The 27,390-nt window shown below is 38.7% G+C and overlaps 2 protein-coding genes across 4 annotated transcripts in view; both read right to left on the bottom strand.

Moving 5' to 3' along the window:
• Window positions 1–354: 354 nt before the first annotated feature.
• Window positions 355–23,565, bottom strand: kcnj6 (potassium inwardly rectifying channel subfamily J member 6). 3 transcript variants are annotated; one of them, XM_047378509.1, is made up of 3 exons: window positions 23,428–23,565; window positions 10,336–11,240; window positions 355–1,607 (listed from the first exon to the last, which is right to left on the bottom strand). In XM_047378509.1, exons 2-3 carry the CDS (start codon window positions 11,216–11,218, stop codon window positions 1,255–1,257), a joined length of 1,236 nt encoding a protein of 411 aa, XP_047234465.1. In that variant the 5' UTR covers window positions 11,219–11,240; window positions 23,428–23,565; the 3' UTR covers window positions 355–1,254. The 3 variants fall into 3 exon arrangements, with proteins under 3 accessions (XP_047234465.1, XP_047234463.1, XP_047234464.1); XM_047378507.1 differs by lacking the exon at window positions 355–1,607 and adding an exon at window positions 11,969–12,059 and having other exon boundaries at window positions 10,301–11,240; window positions 23,428–23,478; XM_047378508.1 differs by lacking the exons at window positions 355–1,607; window positions 23,428–23,565 and adding an exon at window positions 15,281–15,628 and having other exon boundaries at window positions 10,301–11,240.
• kctd7 (potassium channel tetramerization domain containing 7) overlaps window positions 23,054–27,390 on the bottom strand; it is a 32,465-nt gene continuing 28,128 nt past the window's right edge. Inside the window, exons 5-6 of the transcript XR_007040195.1 lie at window positions 23,428–23,655; window positions 23,054–23,352 (exon numbers count right to left, since the gene is read on the bottom strand). The gene's annotated coding sequence lies outside the window, so the exon portion shown is untranslated. The remainder of the gene's footprint in view (window positions 23,353–23,427; window positions 23,656–27,390) is intronic.

Genomic DNA, 27,390 nt, shown 5'->3' with positions numbered 1-27,390 from the left:
ATTTTTGAATTGAATTTTGAATTGTACTAATAATAATACAGCCTTTTCTGTGGTTGTGTATTAGTGTATGATAAACAGCATCACTTTGTAGCTTAGAAAATGTGGACAATATTGTATATTGTATTTGGTTTAAGATACGTTTGCATAAAAGTTGTCATTGTATCCATTACCTTCTAGGTTTTTGCTAATTATGTGACTGAAGGAAGATACAGGAAACCACTCAAGCTATAATTAAAAATTTCCAAGACAATTTTAAACTAGTGATTAACTCAGACAATCAATCAAGTGAGAAGAGGACAGGTGAGTTGGCTCCAGGTGGACATCAAAAAGAAAACAAATTTAGGGTCTATTAGCTTGAGCTTCAAAATTTCATCATAGACGATTTATTGACCAGAATAATTTCAGAAAACAAAATCAAACAAAATACTTCTGCAGGTGCATAATAAGCAACTTACTGTTTATTTATAGTCTATGATTTTAGGTGATGTGAGGGATTTCTGGAGAAAATTAGCTAACATCCTCCAACTGACAAGACGACCCGTGTGCAAAAAAAGTGACAAAATGCAGTTTTAAAGGGCCACTGTCTGAAGTCGATCAGCTGTAAACAGCAAGTCATGGCTTTGTGTAGTTCGGTCTTAAACACACGCTTATCATTCGGGAAAGATTTACTCATTGGTTTCAACTAGAGCTTGCATCCATTTAAAATGTAAGTTTCTCTTAGAACATTATTGTGATACAGTATGTGCAGAATACAAGATAAATGAACTGTTTATACATGCTTAGATATATTTCTGAAAAAAAAAACGATTATTGAAAGCTTTATACATACAGTAAGGCATAGAATATATACAGAACTAACCTAAAGGTAGTAGTATCAAACATCATGTAGATATTCACACAAAACAAAGAATCCAAAACTGCTTATAATATGTACAAAAATACTTATGCAAATGCCCCTAGGAATATCTTATTAGAAAAAATAACAGGAATCTCGTTGGGAGGACATCACATTATAGTTGAAACATGCACTTGCAGAGGATTCTCAGTCCAGCTGTGGGCCTCATGTCTACATGTTCTGTTCTGGTTTTTCATGGTATGTGCGAATCACTGAAAAGTAGCACGTCTACGTGAAGGATTACTTGGTCTACTGTGCTCCTTGGTCTTCATGGTTGGACCATCCCCAGCAGATGGTCTACAGTACTGTCCAGGAGTCACATAAAAACCCGTGAGCTCGCTGTTTACTGTACAGTCTGGCTACACTTTGGACTCGCTCTCCAAGTTGGCAATGTCCCCGTTCCTCTCAGCCATCTGACTCTTCTCCTCGTTCTCTGGTGTGGTCTTGGTCTCCTGGCCCTCTTGCTCAGACTCAGGAAGCCCCTGCTGGCTCAGCTTGCTGGCCAGTGACCAGGTGAGGGGCAGCCGGGCACGGCTGGCCATGTCTGAGAGCTCTTTGGCACTACAGGTGGGCGTATTGGTTTCGTAGATGTCATGGAAGCTGTTGTAGTCCACTTCGTAGAAGCCGTCCTCCAGCGTCAGGACGGGCATGAAGCGGTAGCCCCATTTGATCTCGCTGCTGACATAGGAGCTCCTGGCCTGGCAGGTCATCCCTGAAAATGCAACAAAAAAAGCTTTAAAACTCATATATAACAAGGGTTAAATCAGTCCAGGCCTGACTACTCCTTATATTGACATTATATTGACAATATTGACATTTTAATGTTTGTATCATCCTACTTTCTCTTCTGCTCTCAGTGGGGTCAGACGCTTTTCCACTCTCTCCTTGATCCTCCCCCATTTTTTTGCCCTGCTTCAGCTTTTGTCTATGTTTTTCTTAGAGCCTCTGTTCACATATCCTCCTAATTTGTTCATTATGGATTTGGTCAGCTGGTCTCAACGCAAACGATGAAATTTTCTCGACGGGAAAACAGGGTAAAGGGGAACCCTCTTGTTCAAACGGGACGTTCTTCTCCGGATACGTAATGGATTCCTGGCAGCATTGGAAGATTGTGTGCCTGACAACAATGTCAGTCGAGGATGTGGAAGATTTGTACATAATTGGATTTCTGATAACAGGATTTCTGCTTTTTGGAGTTCGCGGTTACCTGGCTTATCGAAAGATTTGTAAAACATCGGCAGCTGTACAAAGCACTTCAAAGCTGCCTGGGATGTTTGAAGGGATCTTTAGAGCTCTCGGCACTCAGATTGATATGTTAAGAGAGCAGAATCGCAAGCTGGACGCGATCCTTGAACAGAATTGCAGGCTGGCTGTGTTTCCCGGACTCAAAGGTGATATGATTTAATCTTGGAGAAAGGTGTTTGCTCAGGATCTACTGAAAGTACCAGAAATGTGGCTATTTGAATTTGAAATTGAGAATGCCAGTAAGACTTTGAAGGCAGGCGGAAAATCACAGCCGGCCTGAACCAAAACATTCATTGTTTGTCTAATTCAGGCGCCCCGAGATGGCCTCCACAGGCTTCTTATCAAAACATTTCTCCTGGATGTTCTATAAATATGACGTTCTGCCCCAACAACCCCCCTCATCTGTGAACTAACTGTATGGCCGTTTGATAAAACTTCCATCTCTTTTTCAAGGAAAATGGCACCTTCGTCAGTGTTGACAGTCTAATTCTTTGCACACATGATCATACTTAAATATTGGCACCCTCACGAGTCCACCATGCCCCTGCAAAATCTTTGCTTATGTGTGTTGCTTTCCCATGCTCCTTATTTTGACCTAAATGTGGATTTAATTTCTTAATTTCTTCTGCTTTTCAAAAATTTTTAGATTTACCAGTGAAAGGAAAATAATACTAGTTTCTTAAAAATTTGAACAAAAGCTGTTTTTACACCAGTGAATCAGCTCCCTTAGTTAGAACTCAGTGATTAGTTAGTTAAATGTCAATGGATGCAAATGACTGTTATTAATGGACTACAACTGCATTATACCAGCGAACTCAAGGATCATTCTCTCTTAGCACAAGATGCTTTCCCCTACATAGAGGACTTAATGATATAATTACCTCTTTAGAAAGACCAGCTCTTAACAGTAAAACCCAAAGGATTATTAATGTTATCTGTATCATTGTAATGTTGGCCAGAGATTTTTAGATTTCTCAGAAGGATTCATAGATTTTTAAATTTCTTAGAAGGATTGTAGTATCATTTGATTTGTTTTTCTGTGGCTGTATCTGTGTTTATTTTCTTTGTGATTGTATCGTAACTGAATGTACAGCGCTTTGAGTGTCTCCTTACTGAAAAGCGCTATATAAATAAACTTACATTACCTTACCTTACCTTATGGTGATCCTAACACCAAAAAAACATCTTTTGTGTTTTCACAAAAAAATTTACAAAGTAAGCATTTTTTTATTGAAAATACGTATTAACAATGTCTCAATGGTTCATAGACTTCTAGGTTAAAATGGTTAGATATAAAGTTCAAAAGTGAATGTTTTTTTGATGTTTTAGATTTTTTTGAGAAGTCTGAACATAGACCCATTTTAGCTGAGATCAACTTGCATAAAAAAAGAAGCAACAGCCCGTCTCCAACTCCAGATTACTAGGCCTGTGCTTTCCTTACTTACCTATCAGACAACACACCTACTGTCTAGGACTTTTCAACACTTATGATTTTTGTTGTGATGACTTTGGTATTTTCCATTAAGGTGTAACTGTTCATCATATGCCTCGGTGACATTCTGTTGTTAGGTCCTCTCTATATTCCAGACAACTTTCTCACAATGGTTCTGTGAGTTGTAGTTTTTCGCCAAAATTACGATTCTTGCTTCACAACTAACATTTTTCTTAGGACAACAAACTTAAACTTCATCTCATATGATTTTGAGGAACAGTATGGCTGTCAGTGCATACCCTGAACTAATTAAGTCAGTACAGTGTAAATATCTCATCATATCTACCGCTATTCTCTTAATTTTTCCCACACAAATAAAAAATAACAGTATTTCCCACACAATAATATTATTATCACAACTGAAAACAGGAAGGATGAACTAAATCAAATGAAGATGTCTTTGAGTGTCATTTTTTGTTTTCATTTTTTACAGACTTCTTTGTAGATTTCCCAAATTTTCAATTTTAGCATAAACCCAAACTTAAAGACAGCTTAATTTAGTATGACTTAATTTTATCTTTTTTTTCAGTTGTGATACTGCAGTATATATGAAAATTTGTGTAAAGAAAATCTGCATATTCTTGAGAGAAGAGTGGTAAACATTAAATATTTTTTGTACTCTAGAGCCAGACAATACACATTAGAATGTTTAGGTGTTTTTTTTTTTTTTTTACCAGAGGCAAAGTTTGGTTCAACTTCTTAAAGATATAATTATCAGTTATCCAGCATGAACTGTAATTTCCAGAGTTTCACTCTCATACAGCAACAGCTCCTCTATGATTAATAGCGATGACACAGCGCAGAACAAATATCTCCAAGATATATAAGCAATAGAGATTAAAATAAAATTTAAAAAACGTCAACAGTTCAGTTTAAATGTGGACCTCTAATAAATGTCTAAAACCAATTACAAATGTCAAACACAACTTTCACTTTTAAACTAAATAAAATATTGTCTATTAACCCTTTAGACATTGTTAAGACATATATTTATGTAAAAAAAGTTTACTGGGATAAGGCCAAACACACTAAAAAGTTTGAAGCAGATGCTAGCTTTAGCATCATAGCGGCTAGCTGCTAACGGTTAGCTGGCTGTGATTTTCCCACGTTGCTTTCAAGCTGGTTTTTATCTGGTTTGTTACCATTTTTTTTTTCACCAAGTACCCAAAACATTATAATACAGATTACTTAAAAGTGGTTTAGGCTTTTTAAAATGTAACCGAGACGTCGTTATTAGTTGACTGACTCAAAGGGAAAAGGTGTCTGAACTACTTTGTTTTAGTTGAATCTTCTTTAACACATTAATAGTATTAAAGTGTGTTGAGTAGATGGAGCTTCTCAGACAAGTAGAGATGGGCCATGTTGGTTTAGAATTTTAATCACAATATTTTGTGGAATTTATTCAGAGGATAATAAAAACGACGATAAAAACTATTTAAAAAAACATCCTACAGTCATTTTGCTTGTAATTGTAATATTACATACAGTCATAGAAAACAATACTACTGGTTCTGGCTTTTGCTACTAAACAAAACTACAATAACAGCGTAACTGTGATGCTGGACCTTACAAATTAATTGTGTTTAGTATTAAGGACATACAAACAGCATTTATTGATGCTTTCATGAAACCAACAGCAGAAAAATACTTTGAACACCAAAAGCAACAATCCTAGTCATTCTATCGGATTTTGGAGTTGCCTTGGAGTGGCCTTTTGTTGATTAATTACTATCACTATAATTTTGTTACCATGTAAGTTATATGACATAATACTGCCCATCTTTAGCCCAGATAAATAACAAGGGTGTAAAAATTCTAAGCAAAATCAAACATATGAACAATAGAAAATAACATTTTATATAATTAAAAAATATGAGATCATTAGACCGAATTGTTTGGAGAAAATATTAAAAATGTCAAATAACGTACATTTAAAGAGGTATAAAAAAACACAAGATATAGTTTTTAATCTAAATTTTAGATAAGGTTTGAGTTTTAAGTGTTTTTAGATGGGAGAATTTTGTTCTCAGCTTTCAGTTGCTTGACACACATGATTATTTCTCCATGACTCCCTAAACTGAGATTGCTTTGACTGCAGTGTGCTTCTGAATTTAATTAGTGATTTTACATTTTCATTACTGGTATTATTGAGCCACTATAATTAATAAACATAACATTTAGCTTTGTGCTTTTTAACTTTAATGTAGAACTTTTATTCTTTACTGGCTTGTAGCCTTATGATCAGACATGACATTTCATTTGATGGACAAAGAGAAAAAATGTCAAACTCAACAACAGAGAAGGAGTCAAATTTGTGAAAATTACTGCTGTATTACCGAGTAAAATGTATTATAAACAGGCACATGAGTTTACTAGAGCAGGAAATTATTTATGAACTATACTCTTGATTGAGGTACAGTTGCAAAGCACAAGGTGTTGGTACTGGTTTACGGCACGACAAATGCAGCAAAGATGTAAGGCCCCGTTTTTGAACAAAGATTCATTAATTTTGCAAAACCTGCTGCAAGCCAAAACTGGGAACAAAAACAAAGCAGGCAGAACTCCAGGTGATCTAAGGAAAGGATTGGAGGAACTTAAAAATCTGAATCACACTAGCTCATAGTGATGTGTGGAGAACAACAGAGGAAGGGGGTGGGGAGGCCTTCTTCCAGGAATAAGAGTGAAATTCCACTCCAGTGTCATCGCTTCAGTGTGAGCATGCTGAGGTTAGTATTTAGGTCAAAGCATCACCATGTTTAAGTTAGTTTTGAGGAGCAGGTGCACAATTTTAAACTCAGTTAAAGCCACGGTAAACTGCTGGCTGATTATGATGATGGACGGCATCCTTTTAACATGAACATGGATGCTGCTATGATGAGGAAAACAGCACAGAGTGATCTTAATTCGGAAATGTTTGGATTACCTTTGGAGGGATGTCCCAAAAAATAAATTGCACATGTTATTTTTAAGTCTTTACCATGAAGTGAATTATCTAACCTGAACCTATCTCAGTTTTATGGGGTTTTATCTGACTTGGCATAAATGTCTTTCTTCTTAAAGGCTTAAGACAGAACCAGATAGAACCATTTCCTGACCTATGATTCTCAGTCTTTTTGGACAGTGTCGACTCAATAAGTCTACACATAAATCAGAATTTTAATAAGCCGCATATTTGAACATTTATCGGACATCATGTTTTTCCTTCATCTCTAAAAAAAAAAAAATAACTTTGGGCATGACAAGTCACGTAAATACAGTCTGAACATTTCAAATTATAATTAGTTATTTTAGTTTCTTCAAGTATCTTTGATAAAAAAACCAATATTTCCTCCACAGTTGGTAAACTGTTAAATCCTTTTCCAGCAGCATTTACATATTTTGACATTAATTAGTGTGCTCATTCGCACGGCTGTCTGCAGGAAACCGAGTGCTCCGTGAAGCTCCGGCATCTGTTTCAAAACACGCCACTCAGTTCTTATGTAATAGTTTTTATTTTATTTTACTGAAGCTGACATTTACAGAAATGTCTGCATGTCATCTTAAAACTCACATCAGTTCATTTAAGAGTGTGTCATATAAAACAATAATGTTTTTGAAGAGTAATTCTCCTGGTTGCTGTATGGGTCATGTTGGTTATCCAGATGCTCCTGGTTGATCCTCTCAGCTGAGGAAATTTAAATTGTTTGATTTAATTTCTATTTATGATTGAATCAGTTAGTTTGTGTGGATGAAAGCGTGTATTATTAGACTCTGATGAGGATAAATTTTGATTTGTTTGTGTAGCCTATAGATTTGTGCTCACCTACTTCAAAAGCAGATACAGCTTGGAGTGAAAAATTGTCTGTAAAAACATACCTATTTGGAATTTTACAAAACACAGTGAGGAACTTAATCTTATCTAAATGGATCTGGTTTTAAAGAAGAGTATTAAACTGGAAAACCAGATGAAACCTTCAATTGCTAGCTGCTAACCACCGGAATCATCGTGCCGTAGTCACAGTGGACATGCAGCTGAGAGAACGACAATCACGGATTTGCATTTCTTTCTCCCAGTTTGCAAAGCTGAGCGGCACAGGACATTTAAATGGAGTGAAATATATATATATATATATTTAACATTTGTCATGTTTTAAAACACATCATAGAATCAGAGCTGCTAAACTAATCTTTCAACAATGAAAGTCACAAAGAAGCATAGATCAGTTTTATTTTATTTAGGCTGAGGAACACATATATTTCCTAAATCAATCAGATTTTAAAGCACGGTAGGAAAATGGAGACGCCAGAGAAAAGCTACACATGCTAGCTGGGAGGCAACTATTCTAACCACCTAGTTCCCAGTGCAACGATGAGAACCATCCATTAATTTTCTATACACGTTTTTCCATATGGTGTTGCAGGGGGAGCTGGTGTCTATCTAGAGCGGCCTACAGGCGAGAGGTGGAGTATAACCTGGAGAACTCGCCAGTCCATCACAGGGCAACACAGACACACAGGACAAACAACCATGCACACACACTCATTCATACCTAAGGACAATTTAGAGAGACCGATTTACCCAACAGTCTGCAATCAGTTTTTGGACCGTGGGAGGAAGCCAGAGAACCTGGAGAAAACCCATGTATGCACAGGGAGAACATGGAAACTCCATGCAGAAAGACCACAGGCCAGGAGTCGAACCCAGGACCTCTTTGTTGCAAAGCAACAGTACTACCAAATGCCCCGTTGTGCCACCTCAGTGAAAAAAGTAGCTATTGACTGTGAAATGCTAAATGATGTTATCATCATAACTGTAATGGAGGCTGAAGAACAAGTACACTACACTTAGAACAACAAATTTACTTTTTTATATCATCTCTTTCAAGATAATGTAAAAGGAGTATCAGTTTTGAAAAAAAATAACCTGACAACGTATTTCAGGTGATGAGCTCCAAGACTTTGAGGTTGGAAGGCCTCTTTGCCATCACCCTAAGATTAAACTCAGGACTCTGTCTGGTTCACTCCAAAAACTTAAATTTGTTGGTCAAATCAAAAGATTTCTTCAAACCTTGATCTACCAGGGGTATGAATAATTTTGGGCTTAACTGTAAAGTTATTTGATTGTTTGTTTAAGATCTATTGAACCCAAAGGTAGGAATTGTCCAACTTTTAAAGTTCACTAACCCCAAGAAATGGTCTCTTGCTTGTTCTCTAACAAAATGTTTTCTCTCAATTATAAATTAATTAGATATTCACACATCTAATTTCCTAAATCAAGAGAAAATATTTTTAGGACTTTAAGATTTATATATATATATACAGTACAGACCAAAGGTTTGGACACACCTTCTCATTCAAAGAGTTGTCTTTATTTTCATGACTATGAATATTGTAGCTTCACACTGAAGGCATCAAAACTATGAATTAACACATGTGGAATTGTATACTGAACAAAAAAGTGTGAAACATCTGAAAATATGTCTTATATTCTAGGTTCTTCAATGTAGCCACCTTTTGCTTTGATTACTGCTCCACACACTCTTGGTATTCTGTTGATGAGCTTCAAGAGGTCGTCACCTGAGATGGTTTTCACTTCACAGGTGTGCCCTGTCAGGTTTAATAAGTGGGATTTCAAGCCTTATAAATGGGGTTGGGACCATCAGTTGTGTTATGCAGGAGGTGGATACAGTACAGAGCTGATAGTCCTACTGAATAGACTGTTAGAATTTGTATTATGGCAAGAAAAAAGCAGCTAAGTAAAGAAAAACAAGTGGCCATCATTACTTTAAGAAATGAAGGTCAGTCAGTCCGAACAATGCGGAAAACTTTGAAAGTGTCCCCAAGTGCAGTCGCAAAAACCATCAAGAGCTACAAAGAAACTGGCTCACATGAGGACCGCCCCAGGAAAGGAAGACCAAGAGTCACCTCTGCTGCGGACGATAAATTCATCCGAGTCACCAGCCTCAGAAATCGCAGGTTATCAGCAGCTCAGATTAGAGAACAGGTCAATGCCACACAGAGTTCTAGCAGCAGACACATCTCTAGAACAACTGTTAAGAGGAGACTATGTGAATCAGGCCTTCATGGTAAAATAGCTGCTAGGAAACCACTGCTGAGGACAGGCAACAAGCAGAAGAGACTTGTTTGGGCTAAAGAACACAAGGAATGGACATTAGACCAGTGGAAATCTGTTCCACATGTGTTAATTCATAGTTTTGATGCCTTCAGTGTGAAGCTACAATATTCATAGTCATGAAAATAAAGACAACTCTTGGAATGAGAAGGTGTGTTCAAACTTTTGGTCTGTACTGTATATATATGTGTAAAACAAATATATAGAGGTAGAAAATTTTAGTATGGCATGTATGAAATATTGTACATTATAGTTATATTAGCCAATAATAAACTTGGCTAAAACAGCCTAGTGCATATGGTATCGCCTACCCAACTAAATCTGAAATTACAAAAAGATGTAAAATTTCAGTAGCCAGGTAGTTAACAGCAATGGATAATTGTAACATTGACCAAAATAAATATGGAAAATATCAAAAAAGACTGCACATATCGTTGATACATAAAAAAAGTATGTCAATTCTAAAAATTTTAGTTTTGTGGAGCTTAATCGATAATTAGACTTTTATGTTACTGTAATCAGTTCTTACAAATCTTAACTACATCAATTAGTGACAAGAAAGCCTCATAATTTATGAATGAGCATGCTCACCTGTGGCCTCCACCATTCCCTCCAGAATCACAACAATTTCCAGCTCGTCCTTGGCCAGATGAACCTGGGAGATCTCCCAGAAAGGACTGTGCTGGTTTATCTCGTGGCAGATGATGAGCGGCGACACGAGGAAAAGCCTGTCATCTCCCGTGTTGTAGCCCACGTTTATGTCCGTCTGGTTCAGAGGGATGAACTCCCCCTCCTTGGTCTGCTTAGACTTGATAAGCTTGGCTCGGATGGAGGCCTCAACGATGTGTGAGTTTCGGAGGTCTCCAACTCTGAACATCAGGCACAGCCGTCCATCTCTCATCGAGATGACCGCGTTGGTGGAAAACACCAGTGTCTCAGCACGTTTCTTGGGCTGTGAGATCTTAACAAACATGCAGCCCACCATGAAGGCATTCACGATAGATCCAAGCACTGACTGGACTAAAAGCAGAACTATCCCCTCAAGGCATTTGTCCGTGATAACTCTGTATCCATAACCAATGGTGGTCTCTGTCTCAATAGAGAACAGAAAGGCCGATACAAACCCATTGAGGTTATTGACGCACGGAGTCCACTGAGCATCAGCTAGATGGTCCAGGTCACCCCGGAGATAAGCAATAAGCCACCACATTAGGCCAAAGAAAAGCCATGTCACTGTATACACCAGCACGAAGATGAAGAGGTTAAACCGCCATTTGAGATCTACCAGAGTGGTGAAAATGTCTGTCAGATAACGGTATTTCTCTCGGACGTTTCCGTGATGAACGTTGCATTTCCCGTCTTTCTGGACATATCGCTGGATCTTCTTTGCCAGCTGCTTGGGCAGGTCTTCTCGGGCCTGCTTTGGCAACTTGGGCTTCCTGATGCCGGCTGGGCTCTCCACATCCTGCTCCATGGGGTTTTAGGTGGATTCAAGCCTACGAGACCGGAAACATTGAAACAATTATGAGTTAGCAACTGTAGGAGGTCTGATTGTATCTTGACATTGGACTATGGCAAAATCATTTTAGAGAGACTTCCCACCAGTTGAAAATGGTAGCAGTTTAATAATGATTATTTTACAATGAAAACAGCGGTCTCATGTGTTTATGCATCTAATTTAACACTTTGTTATTGCTTTATGTACAATATATGGCATCATTTCACAAAAAAGTCACAGAAAAGTCAAGAAGTCATAGAAAAGAGGACCATTTTGCATTCAGTTATGTAAAATCCAGTTACATTCACTTAAGACATCTTTTCTAGAAAGATATTTGTGTAGGCTCTTATTACCACTGATCAAACCAAAAATAACTATGGGGCTCCTGCTGGTAGATATTTTTGTAAGAGTCACATAACCTTATTTCCATATAGTAACCTAAGTCAATTATAGCAGATTCTTTACAATGTCTAACAAAGCATGTATGAAAAGACCTGAAGATATGTATAAAAAGATGCATATATGAAAAACCTTGGAATGATGAATTCAAAGCTGCAAATGTACAAAGAAGCAAATGAGAAAAGTAAATAAACTGAAATTAATACATAAAAAACAAAACATTTTAAAATGAAATACAGAAAATAAATATGTATATTTAAAAACAAAAACTATAAACTGTTTGTTTTAGGTAATATGATTTATATGTAAGAGATATACTCAACTGACAAAAAACAGAAAGTTTCCACAAATTCCTGTGGGTGAGTTTAGTCCAGTATGCATCAGCTTTGTGCTTTGAATCCCATCAGGAATCTTGAACCTGTATTTGTAATAAATAAATCATGAAAAAGCAAGGCCTTTTCTTTGGAAAATGCTAACAATTACAATACAAGCTAGCATGGGCCTATTTCTATGTTTATACAGTAAGGAAACAAGCTACTAACCAAATGCTATCCATCAATGATGGACCTTATCTAATATTCTAAAATGAGGTAATATTCCAGCAATTTCTAAAATGTTATTATTAGCAGACATACTACTCATAGCATGGTAGCTAACAGTGGCTAACGCCATCTGTTATGCTAGCAGGAGCTCATACACCATCATTAGCTAAAATGCTGAGATAAGCTGATACAGTAATATTACCATCAGTAGGTTATGTGGCAACATTTTCTAAACTGTTACCATATGAGCACTATGTTGGAGAACTGTCATTAGTCAAAAGAATCAGCGGCACAAGTAATTATTCTGCAATCCTCCATTGTTATTGTAAATATCTTCATCTTCTGTTTGTTTGAAACTGGTTGGCAGCCGTTATGTTGTGCGCATTAATCTCTACTGATTTCAGTCCTATTGCGGCTGAGCCAGGGTTTCCCCATAAAAAAGATAAAACATTTTCCTGTCTACATGGCAATACAAACCGGGACGTTTTCAAACCATTATACGCTGGAACTTTCTTTCAATTTCTGCCATTTTCAGAGAAAACATGCACTGTTGTTGTAGAACCTCAACTAAACTTTTCCGTTTTCACCAGAAAACGTCGTGTAAATAGGGCCTTAGTCTGTCCAGATGAACAGAAGGAGGTGTGCCAGGAGTGGGAGGTCTGGATAGCTCTATTCAGACGGTTCCCTCATGGCCACAAAAAAAGATGGATGGAACACCATATTTAATTAAACTAGGTGTGGGCCAGTTAATGGTATCAAGCTTATACCAAGGTTTTAAGAAGTTACGTTTTCGCAATGCGAAATAATGATGGCAAAGGACGAAGAATGTCTTTATATTTCGCTTGCTTAGGGAAAGGCATTCAGCTGTTTGGAAATATTTCTAGTCATGCTAAACATGGACATTCATGGCTTGGAAACTAAATCAAGGTAATTCTGTTTTAAAACTACATTTGGCAAACTATGAGCAGCATATTGTTTAAGCAGCCGAAAGTAAACTCCACTAATACCTTTACTACTTAACCAGCAAATATCAGCATGTTAGACTCCCAGACATGTTACTCTATATTGAGCAGAGCAGCCATAGTTATCTTATTCTATGCATTATGCACTTGGAAGCTACCACTGAATGTGGCAGGTGTTCATTATATATTTTTCTTAAGTTGCATAAAAATCATAAGAATTAATTTTAACTGTAATAGGTCGAAATACTTGTTTTCTTTTTAAATTAAAAAAAATTAGAAAACATTAGACATTATTATTTAAATGTGTTGGGAAAACCCTGTGATATCATATTCAGGCCAAAATGAAACTGATGTGAGAAAAACAACATCACATATAAATACAATGTACACAATAATAGATTCAGCCGGTTCCCAGTATGGGTACTGTACTGGTAAAAAAAAAACTAAAAGGGGTTAGAAACTCAGCTTTTTGACAAACCCAATGTGGACATATTCTAAGACAGAGTGACAGCTACACAAAAAAGGCATGTGTGGAGACAATATCATAAACAAAAGACCACCTACTCACTTTTGTTTAAAGTCCAGTAGTACATAACAGCCTTGATTAATAGTACGCCAGAGGGAAATGTGTCATCGCCCACATGTCCAAAAAGAAAACAACACTTAAGATTTTAATGAAACTCAGGAGAGACTGAACAGTGATGTACTAATGATGAGTAAAAACAGGCTCAAAGCAGAATTTTAACACCTGCTGTTATGAGTAAAACAAGAGGCTTGTTGAAAATAGATGCGTTTTTTTTATTTATTAGAATCGATCCTGTCTAAGGTAGAGTTCGGCAAAGTTCATCACAACATCCATCGCTGCAGCGTTTGAGTGCTGTTTTCTCCCCACCACCCACAGAATGTTTTTTTTATTACTTTTTTGAAGATATTACATTTAGTATAAAACTAGTATTTTTTCTGCACTGATCTGTTGCAGAAATGGGAGTGCTAGATTTATAGTTACATCTCAGTAAATTAAAAATATGCATTCTGATGAGGCTTGTTTGTCAGAATAAAAGTACCTTTAAAAAAAAACTACCTTTAAGCAGGTATTCAACATACTTTTCATAAAGTCCACATTTCTGTATTAAAAAGGTGTTTCTTTTTGGTCTGATGTAATATAATCTTAAATGCTGTGTTTTTATTAAATGTAAGTGGAAAATCATAATTAACAGAAATTAGGGCTTGAAAATATCAATCTGTGTGTAATTAATCCATATAATGTTTCACTAAGTGAACTGAGTAACTGAAGTAAATTAAAGTGACAATATTATTCTAATTTATTGAGTTGCACCTATATACCTGTCCAAACCTCTGGAGCTGAAAAGCAAATGTTCAGGAATATTAAACTAGTACAAGTCCTTAAATATCAGTGTTATGCGGCGCTGATGGTGTAGGGGTTAAGCGTGCGACCACGCAGAGGCTACAGTCCTCGAAGTGGCTGTCCCAGGTTCGAGTCCCGGACCCGGCGACATTTACCGAATGTCTACCTACTGTCTAAAATAAAGGCCAGTAGTGCCGAAATAACATCTAAAAACAAAACTATCAGGTTTATGAGATTATTGCTTTTAATGTTTTCGTTCAATATTACTTCATCAAATATAATTTATTTCAACCTTTTCCATAATTTTTGCTTAATTTATCACCCAATCTCCGCTGGCTCTCTAATTGATTTTCCTTAATCCCACACAAGAAAATCATAGAAATGCAGTTAAAATAAATGAGCAGACATTAATAGCCAGCAAGAAGGACCATAAAAGCAGTGAGCCTCATAAAACAGCCATCAAGTAAAATTTGGGAAGGTTATAATAAAAACTGCGAGCATATTCCTGGATTAAAATGTCAGGTTTTTAAAAGCTTTCGACATCTTTCCCGTTTTGAACCTCTCCGATTTTGCATTTATGTAACATCCCAAATATGACAACTCTCGCATCATGAAAGAGAGCTGAAGTTTATATTACTGTCAAGAGAATTACAGCACGATGCTGCGCTGCTCGGTCAGCAGAAAGAGAAAGAAGGAGGAGAAAGAAGACGGCAGGAGAGTAAAAGCCCCCCTCCCCAGCCCTCCACTATTGCTGAGCTGCAGGACTGACCTGAGATCTCCTCTACTCTCCACATCTTAGCCTTATAAGCCCACCCATCAGTGCTTCCACCACTGGAACAAATGGGCTCTGCTGAACCCGCTCGCCGCTCGCCTTCCACCGGGGGGAATATCGGCAGCAGCTCGAGCAGCGCTGGTTTCCACGGCAACGCGCGGGGGGGCGCTCGGAGAGTAGCAGGAATGTAAGCTGGATGAGGCCACGGCGTTGGATAACATTGGTCTGTTTCATCTCGTTTCACCAGAACAATGTACCTGGATCTGCTTTGTGCACGGAGCTGCCATTCATGTAACATCTGTTATATATTTTTTTTTTGTTTTGTCGCGCTGAATATCTGTGAATAAAAAATAAAAAAATAAAAAGAAATGAAAACAAATACAACAATGCAGGCCTGTGTGGAAGAGGCTCGCTGTAAGGGTGCTCCAAGGATACAATAAAAGCGAAAACATTGGGAATGAATTACAGTTAGTAGTGCTAGTACTTCAGGTACTAACACATTACTGGAATACAAAATAATAAAAAGAAGTCTACAGTTTCAACAATATCATAAGCCACTGTTCATTTTACACCCAAAGAACCACAATTTCTTTAAACAATCTTTACCAATAGTTTTATACACTCAGACTTGATCAATTTCATAGAAGAATTTTTTTCTTTTGTTTAAGTTGGTTAACTCTAACACATCGTTCAGCCCCAAAAAAGCTGGCTAGCCCAATAGATGAACCAGTGTTGTGTCTACTCCTGTTTTGAATTGGATCTTTAGGTGCTTTCTTACCAGCAGAAGGTCACAAACGCAATTTCTTCCCATTTCTTTAGTTGGCTTAAGTCCCATTTCAGACAGTGCTGGGGAAATAAAATCTTACACTTTCATGTTTTAGATTTTAAGGTCATATCAGACAAAAAATAACCTGCGTAAATTCAAAATTCAGTTTTTAAACGATGAAATTTGTTAAGAGAATAAAACCTAATGAATCCAACTTGCCCTGGTCTGAAAACGAATTGCCCTCCTTGTTAAACAATGAAATTACCGTTTTTTTGTTTGTTTGATTATTTTTATTTGCCACACCCAAACCTGATCACTGTCGGACCTGCAGAATCAATAAATCATCAAATCAAACAAAACCTAACTGAAGATAAAAGCATTTAAAAAACCAACACATCATAATTTTAAAGCAATTAAAGGCTAATTACAAGAATAAATAATAAAAGAAATGCTGTTATATGTAAAAAAAAAATAGGATAAGAAAGATGACAGTATTACTCAAACATTTCAAAAGTATTAATGGATATATTGCACAACCGGTTCAGTCTTTGGAGACATTATTATTGGAGACAAACTATTGTTTTAATGGGATTCAGTCTGCATTTGTGGACTGTGTCAAAAGGGAAGACCTCCACTGAAGAATGTTTGACAGGTCAGACAAAACTTTCTATGCTTCAGTGTCTGCAGACCGCTCTCGGAGGTCCTGGTGGGAGCGGGATCAGTCCTCCACATCAGCTTTATGGCAGACAGTACCAGACACAGCAGCTAAGACATTCCATACAGGCACAACCTGATAAAACAGGAACATTATGTTCTGACTGGACCAAGGAGCAATAACATAATAAAAAAACATGTAGTAATCCTGTAAAACATTTAAATATTAATGATTAGTATGTGACTTGTGCTTATCTCCTGTCTAGTTTTTATGTCCCCAGCAGATCAGGCAGCTTACAGGTCCTTCCAGAATGTCCTTAAATAAAAAAAATTAAACCGAAACAAGGATAAGTTGAATGTCGCAGGCCCAAAACACTTCCTGTAGCAGATAAACACTCTGAAAGTCAAAACTGGGAAACAAGGACCTAAAACAGACCTGAGAGGTGCATGAGTAAATCATCTACTGGATGCCATATTGTTTTTATTAGAGCTCTTTGAGAATCACGTAGTTGAAGCTAAAATACATTTTTCTATTTGTTAAACATTGATTTTTGGTGCTTTTTATAGATACAACAAAGAAACTGGAAAGGTCGGAAGGAGTACTGATCGACAAAATTAAAGGTAAGGTCAGTCTTTGGAAGAAAGATATGACAAAAAAAAAAGGTGTTCCAAAACCTTTGCATTTGCTGTTTCCAGCCTGAATTAATTACAAGTCTATTTCCACCTTTTGCCAGACATTTTACTATCTTTTATTACAATTATTTCAAGTGGAAAACTATACATTGGTCTTAGTTGCAGTTCAACAGCAGTTCACTCCACTCTGATCAAAATAAGTGTAAACTGAACGAGGCTTTTACCTTGTAAAGCATTAAATATGCTCATTAAATCACTGTCAGAACCACCAGAGGTTTCCGCAGACAGCATATGGTGGTCCAAGCTCTAACTGTGCTGAAAAACACATTTGGCCTGCAGCAGGATGTGGTGAATGCAGACCCGATGTGTGGGCTGCAGCTTCGGTTTAAAGGGAAGTGTAAAGGAACATCAGCGGACCACGATTTGTTTTAATGTTCAGTTTGCCTTTCATTATTTCTGCTATAGGAAGGAGGTGAGCATTGGCCAGGTAGCATGATCCAGATGTGGCCAAATCAAGAAGAGGGGCCGCATGGGAACTCAAACTATTTTAAGGCATCTGAACAGCTGAGCACAGACACGAAACACGTCAGATATAATTCTCAGTTTTTCAGAGTGTTTCTCTAGAGCTTATGTTGGGTAAAGTGAGACTTTAACAAGACATTGACAGGGAAGCTCAGATCTTGCAAGTATTGTAGCACAACTGTTGGAAAGTCAGTTTGAAATATTATTAACAGATTCTGTGGAGAAGATCCCAAAACAGAGGGTTGAAGTGAAGGTCTTCCTGCTGATTTAAAGAGCCAGGCATCGGTTAGAGAATCAGATCAGAGCTGTGAAAGTGAGGAGGAGGACAAAAATAGCCCTTTTAAAAAGGGAGGGGGGGCATGTTGCTTCAGTCCCGGTGGAAAATACACCCCTGAAGCCATCATGCATAATTTCCCCCTGAAACAAATGCTCTCTGTCATTTTTAAGAATCCCCAATGAAACAGAAAACTGCTGCTGCTAGCTTGTAATTAGGAGAAACAACATATGAATCAATCGGAAACTTTGCCCTGGAGAGCTGATGGACAATCATGTTACCTCTGGGAAAAAACCTTCTGAGAAATACCCTGAACTATCGGGAACTAACGCTCCAGGTAACAGGCTGCCCTGGTCAAAACAGTAGGGATGAGGCAATTGTGATCCCTTTGGGGGATAAAAACCTTCAGTATTTATTTATTTGTAAGAAATATTGAGCAACTTAGAAACATATGAGTTCAGGGAGCCCAAACTCGATTCATTGGGGATTAAACAGAAGATATTACAGCCCACAGATTCCCTGATTTGATTAGGATAAACACTTTGAAATCCCAAAGAGACTTGTTGGATATCGGGTTCATTATACATAATTAGTTAAATCGAGTTCTGCATTTTTCCCCTTTATTTATATCTAATAATATTCAGCATAGTTGAGTCATTTACCCCTTACAATCCCTTTTGTATGCCTTTCAAAGAGTAAAATTTAACATTAATGATAAATATAGTACACATTATTGTGAAACACTGGCCATACATATGTCAATACATTAAATCAGTAGCTTTAGGTTTTCACAGCCTGGCTATTCCTTGAACACCAGCAACATATGAGTCATTGCTTAATTAAGGAACTTTCATCATTGTGGCTATTGATTGACCAATATTAAAAGCAACATCCACAGCAACACCAGTATTAAAAACCACTGATCACACTACTATTATTATGGTTGCCAAATAGACAAAGATCAATAAACAGAATACAAAAAAATCCTCACAGCCTTTAAACAGTGACTCATGGGAACTTTAAACGGCTTCTCCCAATTGAATAATGCATTGTTGCAACTTTACAGCTGTGCCAACGCTGGCTTGTGGATATTTATTTATCATTTAGGTCCTATAATGTAACAAAAACCAAGTCCCACAACATTTTGCCTTAACTTCAAAAGTAATAGAGTTTTAACCTGTTACTTTTCTAACTTTCTGTTGCAGCCAGCTGTACTGTGGTGCTATTGCTAGCTTGTACATAAACAGTTAAGATTTAGGTGCAGATTCAGTTTAATTTTTAGCATATATCCGTGGTGCAGTTGTAGTGCTAGCTTAAATGTTAACAGTAACAAGTAGAGTTGAGTTGTGACATTCGAAAATTAAACCACATCTTTTGAGAAGGTCGTTGACACGAACAATAGGAACCAAGTCGCAGATATGAGACGTTTCTTTTTTTTCTTGTTTCACACACAAGCTCCTCTTAAACTCCACTGAGTGAGACGGAGAACAGGCACAAAGGAAGGAGCACAGCAGAGTCCACATGCAATGATTATGTGATATGAACACGTCACATGTTGTCTTCTGAGTTGTCCACATTGTCTTTCTGTGGATGTCTAATATGCAGCGGTTTAAGGGGAACAGTGGGACCAAGTTGAAGTAAGCAGCTGTTGACTTTAAACAACAAAGACTAGTCTTAGCAAAGGAAAATGCAGCAGCATTTTGATGCACTTTTCTGAAGACAAAAATAGTACAGCAAAGTGTAATATTTGCAGAAATGTCTAATTCAAGTCTGGGTCAACAAATATTGTAAGAATGAATCAAAAGATCAGACATTAACTTCATGTAGCAATAAATTATGCTGCAGTACTGGCTTGTATATTAATAGTAACAAGCAGAGTTGATTCAGTTTTAGCAATGTGAATTTTAATTTAGATCTCTATTTGTAAGAAGACGGCAAACCGTCCGGCACCTCAGGAGGGGGAAGCAGTGATTCGCCAACACTGTTTACAGTGGGGGTGGGGAGCTGCTGACCTCGACTGAGGACATTATCGGGCGGTGGAAGGAGTACTTCGAGGATCTCCTCAATCCTGCCGTCACGCATTCCGTGGTGGAAACAGAGGCTGGGGACTCGGGGTTGGACTCTTTCATCACCCAGGCTGAAGTCACTGAGGTGGTTAAAAAGCTCCGCAGTGGCAAGGCTTCGGGGGTGGATGAGATCCGCCCTGAGTACCTCAAGTCTCTGGATGTTGTAGGGCTGTCATGGTCGACACGCCTCTTCAACATTGCGTAGCGGTCGGGGACAGTGCTTCTGGACTGGCAGACTGGGGTGGTGGTCCCCCTTCATAAGAAGGGGGACCAGAGGGTGTGTTCCAACTACAGGGGGATCACACTCCTCAGCCTCCCTGGTAAGGCCTACGCCAGGGTATTGGAGAGGAGAGTCCAGCCAATAGTCGAACCTCGGCTTCTGGAGGAGCAGTGTGGTTTTCGTCCCGGCCGTGGAGCACTGGACCAGCTCTATACCCTCTACAGGGTACTCGAGGGTTCATGGGAGTTTGCCCAACCGGTTCACATGTGTTTTGTGGACCTGGAGAAGGCATTCAACTGTGTCCCTCGTGATGCCCTGTGGGGGGTGCTCCAGGAGTATGGAATCGGGGGCCCTTTATTACGGGCCATCCAGTCTCTGTACGAGCGGAGCAGGAGTTTGGTCCGCATTGCCGGCACTAAGTCGGACCTGTTCCCGGTGCATGTTGGACTCCGGCAGGGCTGCCCTTTGTCACCGGTCCTGTTCATAACTTTTATGGACAGGATTTCTAGATGCAGCCAAGGGCCGGAGGGGGTCTGGTTTGGGGACCAGTGGATTTCGTCTCTTCTTTTTGCGGATGACGTGGTCCTGCTGGCCCCCTCTAGCCAAGACCTACAGCATGCGCTGGGGCGGTTCGCAGCCAAGTGTGAAGCGGCTGGGATGAAGATCAGCTCCTCCAAGTCCGAGGCCAATGTTCTCGACCGGAAAAGGGTGGCTTGTCCTCTTCAGGTTGGAGGGGAGTTCCTGCCTCAAGTGGAGGAGTTTAAGTATCTCGGGGTCTTGTTCATGAGTGAGTGAAGAATGGAGCGGGAGATCGACAGACGGATCGGTGCGGCTGCTGCAGTAACGGGGGCACTGTGCCGGTCCGTTGTGGTGAAGAGAGAGCTGAGCCGAAAAGCAAAGCTCTCAATTTACCGGTCGGTCTACGTTCCTACCCTCACCTATGGCCATGAACTTTGGGTCATGACTGAAAGAACGAGATCCCGGATACAAGCGGCTGAAATGAGCTTCCTCCGTAGGGTGGCCGGGCACTCCCTTAGAGATAGGGTGAGGAGCTCGGCCATCCGGGAGGGGCTCGGAGTAGAGCCACTGCTACTCCACATCGAGAGGAGCCAGTTGAGGTGGCTCGGGCATCTATACCGGATTTTTCCTGGACGCCTTCCTCGGGAGGTGTTCCAGGTACGTCCCACCGGGAGGAGGCCCAGGGGACGGCCCAGGACACGCTCGAGGGACTATGTCTCTCGGCTGGCCTGGGAACGCCTCGGGCTCCCCCCAGAGGAGCTGGAGGAGGTGACTGGAGAGAGGGACGTCTGGGCGTCTTTGCTGAGTCTGCTGCCCCCACGACCCGGTCCCGGATAAGCGGAAGACGACGAGTACGAGTACGATTTGTAAGAAGAATCAATAAAGAAATTATAAGCAGCGATCTAAGGGGTTTGTCTTCTGTTTGAAACAATCTTATAGTTTTGAACATTTCTAACTTCTGGCAGGTGATAACTGTATTGCAGTGCTAGCTTGTATGTAAATAGTAACAATAGGTAGAAATTTCTGCAGTGTAATTTTTTATTTAGATACTTTTTTTAAACAAACGAAAGGAATCATAAACTATATTATAAGCTATAGTATATAAGTACAAAAGCAGTTTAAAATGGCAACTTTTCTAGCTTCCTGTAACAGATAGCGGTGCTGATGTGCTAATGCAAGCTTTTATGGAAACAACACCAATAACATATAATAAATACTCAGGTTCAGCACTGTTATTATATTGTTTAGATAGAGTTTTAGATCAATAAACCTGACACTTTTCTAGATTTCTTTTGCAGATAGCTGTGCTGCTATGCTAACACTAGCTTATATGTAAATATAAAACAAGAGGAGATCTGTTTTTAGCTGTTTTAATTTACATCCTACTCTATGATACTGCAGGTAACATTTTTTGGTTTCATAAAATTTATTTAGGTTGCTATGGTTTCAATGTTTTCAAACAAGAAGCACAGTAAAAATGTGTTAACTATGTATTCTATATCTACATCTCATTAGTTATCTTCAACTTTCTTATTTTTATTTCACAAGAAGAATGAAAGCTTATCTGGACCCTTAAAAAACTACTAAACCAAGATTTTTATTGATATATATTTTCCGTTTTAAGATTTCTGTACCTTTAACAAGTTTTTAGGAAAGTAGCACAAGATGTCTTCCAAAAAAATCTGAAAAAATAAAGTAATATTTTCCTCCTTTGTCCACCAAAAAAGTATGTCAAAAACTTTGAATGTGAAATGACTGAAATTAAATTTAGGCAATGAATGCATAAATATGCATGATTATTCAGGAATGATAAGTTGTGCTTTTTGACACACATAAGAGAAATTTAACCCTTATAAAGCTTTTCAGTCCCATTCTTTTATTTTCGAGCTAAATAGCTTGCAGGTTTTATCTAGGTTTAAGCATAACTTTTATTTTTTTCTAGGATTTTGTGCTGACTGGGGGATAATAATTAGGTGGTTAATATAGGATCACCTGTAGCACTGGTCATGTTAGACCTTTATGGCCACAGGACGTTATTGTGGAATCAGGCTGGGATAAATCATTTTCCTGAGAATCAGATGCAAAACGCAGATGGAGATGGAGGTGATTCAGATAATCATGAGAAGAATAAAAGTCCCTTTATTTCCCTGCCACTATAATCAGCAGTGTGGTTCATTTATTGGTCTGAACTGTATCCATTGGTGATGTGAGGCCTGCAGGCTCACATACAGCCTGGTGTGATTTTCTTCCAGCTTCTTCCATCTTCACCGGCTGTTTTCTCTTCAGCAGGAGAGAAAAACAGAACAACAACCAAAGTGATCCACGGATCCGCATCCAGAAGCGTCTTTTACTGCTCTTACTGCCACCTCTATCAATCTCTGCTTCGTCTTGCATTATGTAACTGTCCACCCCCACCTCAGAAAACAGATAATTACACGTTAACAGGCGATCATCGGCGCCAGCAGCAGCAGCGCAGGGAAGGAAGCTTACCTGATGCAACAGATCAATAATCACTCCTCAGCTCATCTTAAGCCGCTCCGCTCTCCATCAAGAAGTCCCGCTGATGATGTTGGAGGTCCCCGGTAATCACAACGCTCAGTGACTGAGGAGGAGAGCCACTATTTCCTCCCCCTTTCTCTCTGTTCTCTTCATCCATCCACGGAAAAAGACTGTCCGTCTGCCTCCACCCCTCAACTGGGAGAGAGACATAGATGGGAGCTGAGGAGAGAGAGAGAGAGAGAGGCGGAGAAATATGATAAGACTTGATCCACCATACTTACCACACATCGCTGCATGCTGGACACAAATAGAAAAAACTTACAACAGTAATACAATCAATAAATATGATGAGTAAATTATTTAAAATACTATCAAATATAAAAATGCTGTGAAAAGTCAAGCAGAACAAATATGTATTCTAGCTAAGACAGGGGCGAACCTAGAAGAGGGGCAAGAGGGGCCCTGTGGGGAGGTTTTCCAACATACAATGAAATGATGTGGTTTTTGTGGTGAAATGATGTGGTTTTTGACTGATTACATATTTCATACCAGCGACTGCTGGATATTAGCCTTTTTAATTGATGGCATTGGACATACATATATATATATATGTTATATATATAAAAATAACGTACAATACCGTATTCCTAAGCATTTAACATTAAAGTACACTATTTAATCAACACATAAAGCCTAATGCCATGGTTGTACCATCACACAGAAAAGGTTTCTGGAGAATTCTTTCATAATCTTTTTTCACCTGTTACTTTATTTTTTTAAATGACATTAATTAAACATTTATTAGCATTTATTTTCATTTATTTTAACTAATGTTTAGTCCAAACAAACTGGAAAATCCACATTAACCAGATGAAATCATGTAACACTCAGTCTCACAACTTCATTCTAGTCCAGAAGTACCTGAATTGCGCACCTGCATTTGTTCTTCACCTTCCTCTGGATCAGTCCCTCTTTTTCACCTCATTTATCAACACGTTAAAGAAACTTTGGACATGCATCAAGTGCAAAAACAGCTAATTAATATGCTAACACACCACCAAGTGGTCAGGGTGTGAATTGCAATCTGTCAAAATGACAGATGGCATTTCAGAGTTTTCCGTCACAGTTTAAAAAAACAGTAAAAAACGAAAAATATTCTGTTAGCACAACCCCTGGTGGCGGTGACGTTCTTTTTTTAAACAGTAGAGGGCACTGCAGACAAAAATCTTTCTGAACAGTGTTTATATTCAGCCGTGCATATGCTTGTTAATACAAACATACTTTAAGACTCTACTTTAGCTGCCCTTCCTGTTTGGAAAGTGGCCCTCTTGCTGTGCGCGGAGTGCTACATAAATTCAGATGTGTACAACCGGCCAAAACGACAGGACACGCTCCCCAAAATTAGTTCGAACACGTGCGCTTCTTGCTGTCAAGATGCCGTTTGTGAGGACAGAAGCAGCATGTATAAACCAAATGTAAGGGGCAATACATACTCCTCAAGAACAGAGAAATGTGCTATTTTTTGTAAGAACAAAGTTCTCTCTGGCCAGGACCTTTAATTCTACACAAGAACTCAAGTGCAGAGCTCTTGGGAAGTTCTCATAGGTGCCTCCTACCACAGCGTTTATATATAATAGTTCTTAGACACAAGAAAAACGTTCTGACAAAAAAATGTGATAATAACAAGCTGCAAGAAATCCCAAACCAGGGTGACAAGAACCTAAAGATGTCATTTTATGCTGCAGCCCTGACAGAGTGCTCTGCTCTGGGTCTCTGCAAATGGCTGCATGCAGCCCAGATTTTTGTGTGTGTGTTGTCTTTATGCCCTGGCAGGGACAATAATAACCTCAGGCTGAGGGTGATGCCAAATGCAAAACTATCTTAAATCGAGCATTTAGGGTAGAGGTGACCCCTTCTCTGCACAAATGTTTTCATAACTGCTTCTTAATAGATACTCCCAGGTCCTTCTCCCATTTAATTCTTGAACTGTCCATATCTGTTGTGGTTAGAGTCGACATGAGGGAAGTATGCACCCTTGAGATAGTTCATGATGATGGCTGGCCGGTAAGACACACATACTCGAATGGAGACATGGGAGGTAGCTTCAAATTTGCTTTTTGATTGGTTGTAATAAGGTCACGTAATTGGAGGAAGCTAAGGAAATCTTTATTTGTCAGCTTAAACTTCTCTTTTAACTGTTCTACGGACATAAACTGTTAGGGCTTGCGAGATGGAGACCCCGGAATGCAGACTAGCAGGCAGCATGATGGTAAGTGCAAAACGATTTAATAAAAAACAAAAACTCACTCTCAGAAGAGGCAGGAACAAAACAATAAATGGACAGGCAGGACAGGCTTGGCATGATCCACAAAACAAGACGTGAGCATGATTTGGCAACAAGACATGATTTGAGAAATGTTTCTGCGCCAAATAACTGAACGGGTGTGTATATATGGAGTGTGAAACAGGTGGAGCAAGGAGACAGATTAGCTTGGAGCAGGTGAAGCGGATAAGGTTAATTGACAGACAGAACAAAACGTGGCTGGAGCAAAAACAAAGAATCTTGAATACAAAACAAAAACTAAAGTGTTACCAGGAAAATAATAAACAGAAGCATGATTCAAAAACTGAGAACATATAAGAAAAAACCAGAAACCGAACACCAAACAACCCCAAATCATAACATAAACACTCATTTTGTTTAGCAATGTGCTAACTGGCTAATACCTTTCTCCTGCCAAGATCTAAAGTTGTCCATCTGAAAGACCTTTAGTAACAATCCATTTCACCATAAAGGGCTTTTAGGACAAAGAAAGCCTCCTAAATTAAACATTTCACAAAGTTTGTACCAAATTTGGATTGATTGGATGATTAAAGGAATATCAGTTGCAGTTTTGATTGTTTTTTTATCCCAGTGGTACAGTAAATTTATTTATGTCTGTTCTTTCATCTCTGTTATTTCAATTTTGAGCCATGAAGGAGGAGACTCAATATCAAACATCTGTGCCAAGAACCTAAACTGAGCCGTATAATAGTACAACTGAAAATGAGGGAGCGTCAGGCCTCCGTCCTCAAACTCCAGTGATAGTTTATCCATACTTAGTCTTGGTGTCTTACCATGCAAAATACATTTTCTGATTGTTTGTTTAAGAGAGGAAAAGAATGCTATTGGGATGTGTATTAGAAGCGACAGAAACATGCACAGAGATCTAGGGAGGATATTCATCTTTATGACATTGATCCTACCAAATAATGTGAGAGGTCAATCCATCCATTTTCCCAAGTCTTCACTCACCCTCTGAAGCAGGCTAACTAAGTTGAGTCTATAGAGATTTGTAAGGTTACTGTCAACAAACACTCAAGTCAAGTCAAGTCAAGTCAAGTTTATTTATATAGCGCTTTTCAGCAACAACGCACTCAATGCACTGTACTCCCAAATATTTAAAACCAATAGAAGCTCATTTGAAAGTAGACATGCATTGAACTCTACTGCTGCCAAATACAGACAGCGGCAAAACTTCACTTTCTTCCAGGTTAACTTTGTATCCAGAAAATGAACTGTATTTACCCAGTAGTTCCTGAAGGTAACAAAGAGTGTTCTGGATTGGTCAAAAATAAAATTATGTTGTCCACAAAAAGTGAAAACTTGTGCACATCAGTGCCAATCTCAAAGCCACAAATATTAGGGTTTATTCTAATGGCCTCTGCTAAGGTCTGAATGGCAAGCGCAAAGAGGGCGGGACTTACTGGATCTCCCTGTCTGTTGCCTCTGTTGAGCTGAAATTGATCAGAGGTAATCCCGTTGGTAATAACTCTAGCCTGAGGGGATCTATAAAGAGATTGTTTCAAATCTATAAACCCAACACCAAAACCAAATGTCTTGAGGACACAAAACAGAAATTGCCCGTTCAACCATATTGAACGCCTTTTCAGCATCGAGTGAGACAGCTACAC

The sequence above is a fragment of the Girardinichthys multiradiatus genome, chromosome 11, assembly GCF_021462225.1.
Source record: "Girardinichthys multiradiatus isolate DD_20200921_A chromosome 11, DD_fGirMul_XY1, whole genome shotgun sequence".
In the NCBI taxonomy this organism is placed as follows: Eukaryota; Metazoa; Chordata; class Actinopteri; order Cyprinodontiformes; family Goodeidae; genus Girardinichthys; species Girardinichthys multiradiatus.
This window is presented reverse-complemented; position numbering and strand designations above follow the sequence as displayed.